The sequence below is a fragment of the Protopterus annectens genome, chromosome 2.part1, assembly GCF_019279795.1.
Source record: "Protopterus annectens isolate FY-2018-M chromosome 2.part1, PAN1.0, whole genome shotgun sequence".
Classification (NCBI taxonomy): domain Eukaryota; kingdom Metazoa; phylum Chordata; order Ceratodontiformes; family Protopteridae; genus Protopterus; species Protopterus annectens.
Window position 1 is genome coordinate 645272652 of NC_056729.1, and position 14001 is coordinate 645286652.

At 37.8% G+C, this 14001-nt stretch overlaps 1 protein-coding gene across 1 annotated transcript in view; it reads left to right on the plus strand.

The window, feature by feature from the left end:
* The window catches only part of TRAM2 (translocation associated membrane protein 2), an 895653-nt gene that overhangs the window by 269619 nt on the left and 612033 nt on the right, over window positions 1-14001 (plus strand). Inside the window, exon 3 of the mRNA XM_044062384.1 lies at window positions 10353-10462. Within this exon, the coding sequence (XP_043918319.1) occupies window positions 10353-10462 (110 nt within the window). The remainder of the gene's footprint in view (window positions 1-10352; window positions 10463-14001) is intronic.

The following is a 14001-nucleotide window of genomic DNA, read 5'->3' on the forward strand; positions in this document are numbered from 1 at the left end:
TCAAGTATAAGAACACAATAAAATACAAAATACTTTAATGATGAATAGTTTAAAATATACAGTTGTTTGTAACTATTTCATTTTGTTACCAAAACAATAGATTTTAAAGGACTTGATATAAATGTTGTAAAATTTGTTAAAAAAGTTTCATAGGGAAATAGTGTTATCGTTATTAAAAATGTACTAAAATGTTTCCTAGAGCTTTGCTGCCCTTAATTTAAGTACTGGTGCAAGAGGCACCATATCGTTTAATCCCAAATTTCTACCCGAGTCAAGAATTAATTGCCAGTGTAACTCCCTGTATTCAATCAGCGTTTCCCACATACCACCTCTGGGGTTGTGAGGAACCACTTCAAGCACAAAAAATTGATAACCTGTTGTTTGACATTTCATAGAATGTTTACTCAATGCATTTTTGTCTTTTTTCATTCTGACGTCATAAAGGTGCTCATAAATCCTTTGTTTGAGCTTTCTCTCGCTTTTTCCAACATAAAAGGAAGAACATTTCTTGCATATAGCAATATAAATAATACCACTGGTATCACAATTTGCAAAACTATCTAAAAATAGTGTCTTGTTTCTTGCCTCTAAAAAAATTGAATTACCAGTCTGTAAATAGGTGCAATAATTACCTACCGCATTTAAACAGTCCTTTCTTTGCTTTACTATTCCTACTTATTCTATTTAATTTTTTACCATACTCTAGGATATTCTTTATGTTTCTCCCTTTTCGATATGTGTATGTTACTTCTTTATCAAAAATGCCTTCCAAATCTGAAATTTCTGAAAAGGCATTCCATTCTTTGGCAAAAATTTCTTTGATTAAAACTGAATGTTCATTAAAGGTGGTGACTAACCCTGCACTATATTGATCAGAATCAACATTTGTATTTTGCCCCATTATGACTGTGTCTTTTTTACCTAAAATAGGCGCAAAAGGACCTTTCCTTTTCTTATTTACTTCTTCTAAAATACTGTTAAAATAGTCATATGAATAACCTCTCAACAAAAAATTCTCTAAGTACATTAACTTCATTAATAAATTCATCATCCTCTGATGTCATTCTACTTGTACGAACTAGTTGCCCTTTTACAACTCCTTTTTTCTGAAACGGAGGATGACAACTGCTAAAGTGTAAATAGCTGTTGCAAAATGTCTCCTTTCTGTATATCTTTGATGTGAACTTTCCTTCTTTTTTTTACTAATATTGACATCTAAATAATTCAATGTGTTTGAGTCAAAGTTCTGAGTGAATTTTAAAAAGTTGGTAGTTTGGTTGACATAATCAACCAACTTGTCAAAACTACATTTATTCCCTTTCCAGAAGAAACAAAGGTCATCGAGAAATCTTGCATATAGTACCCATTGGTCACTGAAATGTGAATTAAGCAAAAATTTTTGCTCCCAAAATGCCATGATTATGTTGGCATAAGTTGGTGCACAATGTGCCCCCATAGCTACTCCTTTTTCTTGTCTGTAGTATTCCCCTTGAAAGTAAATAAAATTATTTTTTAACACCGTTTCCATTAGGGTTAAGGTATTCCTAAATTCTCCATGTGTGAGTTTCTTGCTAGCTATTAAGGCTTCTTCAAACCAATATAGCCCTGTTTCGTGTGGAATACTACCAAAAAGGTCTACTACATCCATCGTACCAAAATTCAAATTTTCACTATACAAGGATGATTCTACTTTCCTTAGGAAGTCCCACGAATCTTTAAGAATACAGTCTCTTCCTTCTAGTACTTTTTTGGCTTTCAAATCAACATATTTTGCCAAAGGGGCTGTGGCCGACCCTTCTGCCGACACTATAGGCCTTAAAGGGGGGTCTGTACTATCTTTGTGTACTTTGGGGATGCCAAAAATACATGGGACCTTAGGCTTCTCTACTGTCAAAAACATGTGAGTTTCTTTGTCAATAGAACCTTCAAACAATAGGTCATTAAGTAGTACATGTATCCTTTTGTAGGCTATATTGACTTTGTTCAGTGATACTCTAGTGTATTTGTTTTCATCATTCAATATATCTAACATTTTACTTTCATATTCTATAGCTTGCATAACAACCACTCCCCCTCCTTTATCCGGTTTCATCACCCTCAGTTCACTATTATTACTAACCTCTCTCAATGTATTAAACTCTCCTGGAGACAGGTTTGGATGCGTGCGCTTGTTTGTTGGTTGCTTTCTAACTTCATTTTCAATTTTGATTTCAAAATTTCTTAACTGAGGGTGTAAGGGAGGGTTGAAAACGCTTTTACACTTTAGTATTTCTTTGTAAGGCTGACTAGTCTTTCCTTTAAAAAATAATTCAAGATTCTTTTTCCTGGTAAACAGTTTGATGTCAATTAATAATCTAGATATATCTACTCTTTGTCTGGGGACAAACGTAAAGCCTTTTGAAAATAAATTGAACCAAGAGGCATCAACCTGTACATTAGAATAGTTGTAAATGTTAAAGCCATTGTGTGACCAAATGTTACCACTATTGGTAATACCACTACTTAATTCCACCTCTCCTCCCTTCTCACAAATGGTCTCTCCCCCCTCCCCATGTAGTTTTTTGAATTGTAGTACACTTTTTCTTGATTCATCAGCCTTTCTGATCTCCTAAGTGGGGGGAATTCTTCATTGTTATTAGTTTGATCAAAAACTTCGGTCATTTCCCCCTCTTCCCACTCAGCCTCAAAAGTTGGTTGTTTGTTCCAGTTACCATATTTTTGCAGAGGAACATACCTAGGTTTGGGGTAATGAATCTTGTTTTTATATTCTTCAAGGTCCCTCTTGATTTTCCTAAATTTCCTGTCCTGAACTTCATTACATTTGCTTTCAATGTTTTTAAACAATGCATGATATTTACTTCTCTCAGTATCAATAGTGAATTTTAAATCAGTAATAATGGATTTGTTAATATTTTCAATATCTGTAAGTAACTTTTCCATCAAAAAATCATTATTTCTAATAATGGCTTTCATTATTGCAAAACCGCAATTGTCAAATACTTCAATCAAATCCTTGTGGAATTCCGATCCATCTATAACATTATTGGGAAATTTACAGACTCTAAGACCTTTAGGAACAATCTTAGCTGCTAAACAATGTTTAAGATATGCATTGTCCATATCAAGGGTTTTGTGTTTAAATATAAAAAATTCTAAGTCACTTAACATTTTAGAGTATGATGCACTCGATGTCCCACAAGTATGTTCTTTGTTAAAGTCAAATTTTAACTTCAACATTTCAGATACCAAATTTTGAGTACCTGTTGCTTTTGGTATTCTGTCCTCCATCGCCCGAAATTGGCGCCTTTGACTCTTCGGTCTTACTGTTCTGTTTTCCACTTCACTACCATGGTCCAACGTGATGTGAGGAAAGCCATCCAAACTGTTTACACTGTTCTCCTCACCATCCGAAATAGAGTTGGTTTGTTTGGATACATCCAAATGCCTCGCGGTTCGCCCTGCGATTAGTTCCCTTTCTTCCTGGTTCCCTGGTAGGGGAAGTGACGAAACTAACGTGGCCATGGATTGGCTAAGGGGTGCGAGCAACCCCACAAGCTGTGTTAGCTGTCCTATTAGTTTGCGTAATTCGCCGGTCTCATTGCTTCTGAATCCCTGATCTGCACCAGAAAGCGGCTCCATAAAAACTAGTAAACACAACCAGAGCCAAGGCGGAAAGCAAAACTAATAAAAGTAGAAACCACCAACTGCAGGTACAAATGAATCAGGTCCCAGAATGTAAAGCAAATGTAAAGACTCCCCAGACTCTGGAATAGATTGCCCATACATGTCAAGCAGAGTGCCTCTTTGGTCCTCTTCAAAAGGAACCTTGACGATTGGCTGGGAGAAACGAAATTCACCCCGCGGATCACGTCAGTCGCCCTGCTAGACGGGTCCAGGGAAGTAAATAGTGTGGGAAGAAATAGCCAGGGAATTGTTATGGCTAGGATTGTATAGGCCCTAGGGCTGATAGCCTAGTACCAACCTATGAACCTTTGAAATAAAACTATTGCGCTATGAAACTCTGAATGTTCACTGTGTGGCTGTGTGAAAGTACAAACACCTTCCTTAGTGACCACTGTTTACAGGCTACAGGAATTCGATATCCACACTACTGAATCCCAATATGTGATGTGGTGATCCCACCACAGCCATCCAATAAATCTGACACCCTACCACTGAACCAGTAATCAAGGAGCCATAATCCTCACCACTGGCAACAGTGGGGGGATGTACACTAGGAGGATGACAAGTGCACACACAGTATTTGTAGATGCAGCTCTCTGCATCAAAGTGCAATTTCCCTTAAGAGCACACACAGACCACAGTCTGGCCGAGGCTGTTTTTTTCCCTCTTTCTCCAGATCCCTAGTAAAATTTCCCACTAGCACAACTATAGAGTTGAGTCCTTAGCCAGGGTTCCAAACCAAGTCCTCCCAACACTCTTTCCAACCAGTCATTCGTGTCCCTGCCCAAGTAGCTGACACACACAAACTCTTTGAGGTTTGTTTAACACACAAAACACACACACACACACACACACACACACACACACACACACACACACACACACACACACACACACACACACACCTGGGAAAGGCTGGCACAGGTTTACTAGCTATACCCCTTCTGCCCAGACTATAAGGTAGTTATCACTGCCACCAGAATCCCTTATCAGCTACTTTATGGCCCTTAACAAAGGGTGTGCACTTCTATTGTATAATGTTGCTATTAATACAAATGGTAGTTTGACCAAGAGCAAGGCAATTAGGAGTGGCCCACACATTGTCACCAAATATGCAAGTACTCTCAGAACTTAAATATATCTAGACAGATCAGCCACAATGAGAGACTTGAATATATTTAATAATAAATATTAAAAGAACAAGAAAATACTTGGTGTATATTTACAGTGGCATAAGTGTTCAAAATCACAGGAAAGATTTAAAACAATGCAGGACAGTCTCAAATAAATAAAGAAAAATATCTTAAGCTTTGCTATATTCCTGACTATATTTATTTATTTATTTTTATTCATTTAACATTTGCTAACCAGGAAAGTTCGAATTGGAATGAGACAATTTTCAGCGGAAGCCTGGGGAGAAATGCTCCAGATGCAGGTCTTTGTAACGTAAGAGGAAACTGGAGCAAACCCACACGAACACATGGAGGACATGCAGATTCCACACAGAAGGCACCCCAGCTGAGAATCAAACCGGAGAACCTCTCGCTGTGAGGCTACAATGCTACTGCTGCACCACTGTGCCATCTGAGAACTACTATGATCTAAGAACTTGTTTACTACAGAGCAAACAGATGAGGCGAGTGGATCTTCTCTAGTTGTTGTCAGGTCAAAGACAGAATACAGAATGCACTCTCTCTCTGAGAGTTCTTAAATTAATATCTCAAATATTATTGCTGGGCTAGCTTGCAGAATGACATCATTTCTTGTCACTTGACTTCTAGTCCCCAGGCCAAAGCAACCATTGATGACAGCTGGTAGCATTTAGCATCTACCTGTAACTATACATAGACAAGGGCTTTTCCTCAGATCTTTGGAAAATGCTGCAAGTCCTAAAACAATAAAACACTTCCAAGACAGTATAGAAAGCTTCTCAGCGCAGACATTGTGTATGTAGCTGCCATAAATTAATTTAATTTCTGCTGTTTTTCTGAAGCTTTGCTGGACTGAAGTTAACCTCCTGTGTTCCAGTTTCCACTGTTAAAATATATACATTTAAACAGAGTAGTGCATATACACTTCTGTTTTCTTCTAGCAGGGCACACTGTGGATACATCTAAGTTCAATGCTTTATAAAGTATCTTTTCAACACGTCTGTACAAACTTAGTTTGATATATACATGACATACAGCTGTAATACATTTGTGACACAAGCGTCTAACATGAAACATGTTGACATTCACAAATGGCATACAACCATTTACAAAATTCCAGACAGCTGTGCTAGACGTAGCTCCCTTTGTCACTCCTCTGTGTAAATCATGTTGATATTCACAAATTACATATAATTAAAATTCCAGCTAGCTGGGCTGGCAGTATCTCCTTCTGTGACAGTGAGTATTAGGTCCAGTATGTATGATTCTTTGATTGTAGAAGACCCTATCTGGTCCAGCGTGTTTGAGTTAATAAAGTCTAGGAAATGTTGTGTCTGTGAGTTAGAAGCAGTGTACATCTTTCAGTCTGTAGAGGGGGTAGTTAGTCTCGTATTTGATTGGATAGAGAGTGCCTCTAATAGGTGTAGGTAAGAGTTGTGAACTTCATAGGTTATATCAGCCAAGATATGTTAGGGAACCTTGTCTATAGAGACATGGTTCCCCTTCAAACCATCGAACGTTTAAAACATCGAAATGCAGATCATCGAGACCAGAACATTGAGTTTGAAAATGTTGAAGGTTTGAAGGGGAAGAAAAAGGTAAGTGTAGGTGGGAGAATGTTTGTTTTTGCAGGACACCAAGGTGCCTTGCATACTGTATGTGTCTATGTGCCATCTGTGTGATGGCACTACAGATAGGTTATGGAAAATCTTCCGTTTACTGCTTCTGCATATAGCGTTAAACGGGAGATTTCCCTTTACTCCACTGTAGTGCGGTCTCAGAGTTGGAATATTAAAGTAGACGGGCATGGGGGGTACAGTGGGGTGAAGCCCCCCTACATACAATTGTTAAAGTTTATTTTTCTTTGTTTTTTTTTTTTTATTTTGGTTACACTTGTAACCTTCGATGTTTCAAAATTTGATGTTCTGGTCTCAGTGATCAGAATTTCGATGTTTTGAAATTTCGATGGTTAGAAGTAGAACCAGAGACACACGTGGATGAACTCCAGGGCATCATCCTGTTTAACTATAACTTAGAGTTGTATTTGCTGCTAACGTAGATCAAGACACCTCCACCTTTAGCCCCTGTTTCTGATGCTGTTGGTCTAAATGTGTGGAAGGCACTGTAGCCTTCCACCACCAGACTACTTTCTGCAGCTTTCTACCAAGTCTCTGCAACAGCACAGATGTCTACATCCTCCAGGTTTAGGAGAGCTTGTAGGGTGTGAAGTTTTTTGTTTAGGCTAAAAGCATTGAACAATAACACTTTAAGGATGCTTTGAGAGGTTTTTTTTGTTGCTATATTGCCATTGCCTAAAGAAAAAGCTCTAAGGGAGTGGATGAAGTTTTAGCCAATATCCAGAAGCCCAGGGGGGTGGTGGGGCAGGTGCAGTCCATCCTTGGCAAAGTAAAGTGGGTTGTTAACCATGTCCTCCCATGCAGATATATATTGGATTCCACTGGAGTGACACTAGAAATTAAGCCAATTATTAAAACCAGTCATTTTCTGTTCATACTGTAGCATCATCCTTGTTGAAGATAGAATGCTGCTCAATGTAAAAACACACTTTTTGGTTAGCCAAAAGTGAAAAGGTACCAACAAATTAAAACAAGTAATTGTCTCCAAGTCAAACCTTGTGCGTTTCCCAACTTGGACAGACCAGACTGCCTTTCTACTCCCACTAGAATTGCTGTCCCAGCCTTCTTAATGTAAAAGCAATTTAGTTAGCCACCACTGAAAAAGTAACATCTAGCCACAACAGGTAATGGTCACTCCAAGTCCCTTTGTACTAGAAACAAATCTAACAAGTATCTACAAGTAATTGCAAGGTGATTCAAAGGCAGATAAGCAAGCAGTGAGGCGCGCACACTTTTCAAAGTACACTAACAGTCTAAGGGGAAGAGCTTCCCAGTTTCTTCTATCAGTAACCAGTAAGATGTGCAGAGGAGATAACACTCGGAAGAACTTCTAGGGCCAGGTATACAGAAGGTGAGACAGGAAAAGGGAGAGTGGGAGAGAAGATCCAAAAAACACTTAGCCCTAGCACAGAAAACAAAACACAGTGCAGTTATAAAAAATACCATAAATTAATGGATTTAACTTCAGATAAAGAGCAAACAGCACACAGACCTGATTTCAATGGTAAGATAAGTGCAATAATAAATGTCAAATGTACTTGTCTGCATGCAGAATGTAGTCATTTACAGAATATTTCCATTCAGTCAGCTTAACAAGGAGAAGATGAGTACCTTTTCCCTCAAAAAAAAAAGATGGGCTTTGATTCACATGCTATTTTTCTGGAGAGGGTTTCACCGGAGAACTTTCAGGATGCTTGAAAGCTTGAAAGCTGAATGGTTAAAGTGGTTTAGGAGTTGCCTATATGCCTCTTAATTCTCTGCTTCCATCATTGGTTCAAGAGTGGAGAAGTTTTCTTCTTGCAACTATGACAAAGTCTGGAAACATTTTTGTACCTCTCAGGAAGAAAAGTTTTAACGCAAGCACAGTACATCAGGGAACCCTTTTAAGGAACCAAAGAATACAGATGACTGTGACCTTGTGTGTGGGAAGGCTGTATCCTTATGATGACAAAATAATTACTTAGCCCAGTGTAATGCAATTGACAATATGAGTCACATACCTTTTTTTTTTTCTTTTTGCAAAAAAAAAAAAAAAAAAAAAACCCAGAATATTTTGGCCTTCTTATTCTACTGAAGTCTCACACAAGTCAACTTTATTTCTGCATACTCTTCCCTCCTAGTCCTTCTATTTCTCATTGGCTTGTGAACTTACTTGACTACAGATGGAACTGGAGTTTTAATTTTGAAGATCTTAAATCCAAACCTTTGAAGTTCTCCATTTCATTTGTTAGATTCTTGGGAGCAGCCAAGAATGTAGTTCCGGAAAGATTTAGTTTAAACATTGGTGTTTGCATTGACTTAATGTCAGCTCCCAAAGAAAGTGATAGTAAAAGCACCTACTCTTTAGGATATACTGAAATGGGCAGACACACACTAGGTATCTAAAAAGTCTTCATGTATCATCCAGATATCTTCAGAAAGCTGTAAGCCATAATTAGAATACAATGTGTTGCATTAACCTTCCTTTTCTAGGAGTTGGGAAAAGTATTTCTTTAAAAAAAATATTCACCCCTGCAGTGACAAATGCACTAAAAGCAGAAATTATGTGAGAAAACGAAACAGAAATAAGTTTTTAATTAAAATCATCTTGCAAAGAGACATTTTTCCATGTAGGTTAATAACTTCCATCCGAGTTTCTTCAGATTTTACTAACTGTAAAACATTGCTGGCATAGAAAAGAGAGAGGGTTCCAGCACTGGTCCACTTGGAGAGTATTGGAATACAGAGTTTGTGAGATGTTTTAGTGGACCAACAAAAGATTTTACAAACATTTTTGAGTAACCAAAAACCTTAAATATCTTTACACCCAGTGAGCTTTTTTCCTCAGGTGATTTTTGTGCCTGTGCCTACCATATATCACCCCCCCCCCCCCAAATACAGTGCCCATTCCTTCCTCCACTTCATGGATTCAACTTGGAACCAAAGGATATTTTGCTCTTGCCATTATCTGACAATGTGAGTATGCTGAATAGTCTAACCCCAGACTCTGTATTGTAGGGGGGGCACACGCAGACTGCCTCACTGCAATGTTGCACCATCCTCTCTTTTTTACAATGCAGATTATGTCCATGAACAGTAATTACTTTGCCAGTACTCACCCTCATAGGGCACCTCCTGCCTTCAAGAAGGCAAAACTAGTAAGGCCTGAGATGACTTTATGGACAGTCATTCAATCATTAGTGGGAGCATTTTCACACAGTTGCTATGGAGGGTATGGCATGGTGTACCTAATGACTGCCTCCAAGCCACCACTCTGCATTTTTGCCTGTAATCTAAAGGCTAGTTGTGCTTTATCTGTGGCTGGCTGTGCCTCCCACCAGGGTAGGCCTGTCCACCCTACCTTCCAGTGCCATCGGACAACTGAGCTGCATGTTGAACTGTTCAAAGCTCTGTACATCTGTGCCACCAGTGATGGTAGTTTGATTCCTAGTGATTAGTTGTAAAACCTGTTTTGGTCTAGGAAAATAAATCTTACTAACTCTTATCTTCCAGCATTTTCTGCAGGACAGTGTTAAGTTTCCAAGTGGTGAACTGTTGCATCAAAAGTAGTTTAATAATACACGAGGAAAAAAAGAGATGAGTGACTGACCACTGTTGACCGAAACTGGATTATTCTTGAAAATAATTCTTCATTAATCATTTGGATCCTTTATATATGTAAAAGTGTGGCATATTTGATTTGCAGTGATACATTAGAGAGTCGTAAAGTGGTATACCTTCAATTCTCACCTTCCATGTTGTTGCCATTTTAGACCTCATTAATGGAGAAAATTAGCTATGGCATTTATATACTGGGGTTTTTTTTTTTTTACACTTTGAGGGGAATGAGAGTTAAAGGTATAAACCTTCTTTGTGCCTGACATTGTTCTTTTTTTTGCAGATGGAGAAACTGTCTTTTACCTTTATGGGACAAAGGACCTACTCACAATCTCATTCTATGTCATTATAACAGTTATTCTTCATGCTTTAGTGCAAGAATATGCACTAGATGTGAGTATTATAGAATAATTTTTACTGATTAATATCTTTGTTCTGTGTACTATGTGAGCTCAGATAAATAAGAAAGTAGCACTGCAGTTACAGATCCATACATCTATTGCATAATCTGCATGCATTGCTAATGTTATTTTGTTTCAGTGGAATGAGGGTGATAACTAAAGTGAAATTTTAAAATATCCCATGTCTGCATTTATGTTACCCAAATAATGTAAAATGAGATTCTGTACTGTTTCTTATGTATAGTTTTTGCTGAAAATGTCTTTGAGTGGCAGGAATGATGTTAAGTATGCTGATAAGATGAGGAATTTTGTAAGGTTAGTTTGGGATGCAAAGAGAACACCTTCTACCTCCTTAAGGTAGAGGATTTGAAGATTGCCGCTATGCGACTACCATGTAGTGGGTTGACACCTGCCATGGAATGGGCTGAAGCTATAGATCAGAAACAGTGGCAGAGGTGACAGGAACAAGCAGATGTAGGACAGCAAAGCAGAACACCAGAAGGGAAGACTCACAGGCTTTATGAAATGTTACAGTGCTTGCTAGTGTTAGAACTTGGCTGTTGATGGAATCACGGAAGCCCATACTTTGTATTAAGCATCTAAAAAGCAAAATAAAACTGTGTATGGTAAGTGACTGCTTTGAGGGGATTGCTAGAACCAGATTGTAGAATTATTTTGAATTGAGTCTTAGAAACTAGAATACAGTTCCCCACTCCCACCCCCCCACCCCTCAAAAGAAAAAAATATAGAATTTTAAAAGATGTAAAATGAACCTCTTTGGAAATGAATACTCTTAAGTACTGCTACTTCAAGGGAAAGAATAACAAAAGCCTGCAGTGCACCTCAGAATCCTTGAATAAGCCTTAAGCAGAAATTATAGCTAATTTATCTTGTATGTGTGAGCACGATATAACAGTGTTGTGTGTGGCTTTTAAATCCATTTTATTGCGTTTTCACCGTAGATACCAGTAGTTAATGTTAGCTTTTCTTTCCATTGATGAGCACTAGATCTTGGCAGTTAAGTTGCATTGGTCATTTAAGATGCAGTCTATGGTTGTGGTGTGATTTATGCAGTGCTACCCCCACAGATGCTGGACCTAGTACACATAGCTGACTGGTTATAATCATTCATTGTCACCATATTTATTCTTCATTCCTAAAAGTTATAACATATGTGAAGCAATTTAAAAAAGTTATTTTACCGTCTGTTAGCAGTATGTTACACTGCTAACCAGTGTACCCGTTTCATTGACGAGAAGCAGACTATATGGTAAATGACAAGAATTGGAAGATATTTAGATGATTTGACCATGTAGAAATACCAAAGACTTTTGTTGACAGCAAATGTTGTTACCACTGTTGTGATTTGTGAACAGACTGTGAGTGATGGGGCTTGTCAGTCTGCTAGATGTTGTGGTCCTTGATCTTGCTGTCTGTCTGTGTGACTGTCTCAGGATATTTTTTCCATATGTAATGGTCCTTGATTTTTCAGTAGAAAATGTGTGCATGTGTATGTATCTGTCTGTCTTTCTCTGTCTTTATATATGTGCACGTGCGTGTGTGTATTTATATAAATGTGTTTTTTTCATTCTTGTTTGTCTTCCAGTATAACATGTTGCAACACTGACTTAGGATTTTTTTTTTCTAGCATTAATTTATTGAGATTATTTTGGAGGCGCTGATCTTCATTTTTCAGTCACTTACACAAGCGCTCAGCAGGTCAATACTGTGACATATATTCTTTATGCACCATTCATATTTTCCTCCCTATCTATAACTAAAGCTATGTTTGCTATAGTTTCCTCCTATGTTGTCAAACACAAACAGTGACTTGTTATACCACTGTTATTGTACTGTGGATTATGCTACTCCTCCAGACATTTTGTACAGTAATGTTTCATATTTTCTGAAATTCTAATACTCTAGTATGGTTCTATGACAGTTTTGTACTAGATAATTTTGTATTTTTTATGTGCAGTAATGTTTCATGTTTTCTGAACTTCTAATACTCTTGTATGTTTTATGATAATTTTGTATTAGATAATTTTTGTATATTCTTTTTTTCACATTTGTTGCATGTTTTTACATTTGATAAAGTTGTATGTAGCTTTTCTCCCTGTGCCTCCACTGAAAATGGGCAGTCATGCTCAGTTGGACTTTCCCGGTAAACAAATGTAAGTAAATAAATAAACGAATAATAAGTCATTGCTGCAGTTGTAACTTCAGGGCTATCTGCTGCTGGTAGGGTCCTACGTTAGCTCGAGTCTCATAGTTCTCCCTCCTTCCATGCCAGTCTTAGATCACCCACTCCTTCAGGTATCTCCATATCACAATATAAATGTTGATTAGCAATCTTAAATTCTTTCTTGCAGTGAATGATACAGCCATTTGTTTAGTGCTTTGGGAGAGGCCACAAGTGGAAGAACATGAATAAGTATCCCCTACGGGATTCATTTCTCTTCTTTGATAAAGAACTGATCAGTGTAAGGATTGTTTTAGTTGTTTAGTGATTAAGTTGAGTTTTTCTTTGTCATCTGCTTGGGATTGGCCATGCATATTTGGCGATATGGGGATGCTGGCAAAGCAGGAAAAAGTGTTCTCACAAAAGGCCAATTAATTGTTTAAACAGAGTAAGTGCATTTTATTGTTTAGACCTCAACCATGACATTACTTCTTGCAACATTTGCACAGACTTCAGGCCCAAAACAGTCAAAACTAGGAGGGAGCACTGGGCTTGCACACACCTAAATCACAAAAAGCTAACAATTTTCATTTGTCATGCTTCAGTTGTGTCTGATAATCCATTCTCACTGCTGCAGTAGCCTTTTGACAGTATGGATTGTTTCCTGCCCAGAAAGCAATAACTGTCCAACTTCACAAAGTACTAGCTCCCTCCCATACCTTCAGTTTAACTACTGATTGCATAGCTCAGAGGAGGGGAAATCTGCAGTCAAGAGTGATGAAATCTTAAAACTTTCTTGCCACCTCAAGGGAAAGCTGCTTTGAGGTTTTACAGGAGCAGTTAGCAGACTTCATTTCTCAGATGCTGCAAATCTCCACAGAGGAACCCTTCCACACTGAAAATATTGCTTTTACTATCAAAAGTTTTTTTTTGACAGAATTGCTGTTTTTAGATCAAAGCTAATAGTTGTATTACTAAAAATTAGTAACGTAATAAAGAATTAAAAAAAAATTAGCAAGCTGATGTACCAGTTGTATTATATAGGTATGCACCCTTAACATCTGAAATAGATTTTATTGCATAGAAGGTTAAGCGAACACCCTATATTATGTATTGTACTTTGCTTACCATCCGTCTGCACAACAACCACTCGCATTTATGTCCACATAGTACAGTATGGGCGTAAATGCGGTAGGAAGTTGCGCAGAAGAACATTGAGCCATGCACAGCTGTACTAACTTTATAAGCTGTAGTTTGTTTCATAGTCCATTATCTTTAGTTGTTTAGACACAATTGCACTGGTGATTTCTGTGCATTCTTTTCTTTTATTTCTCTTCATTGGCAGAAAC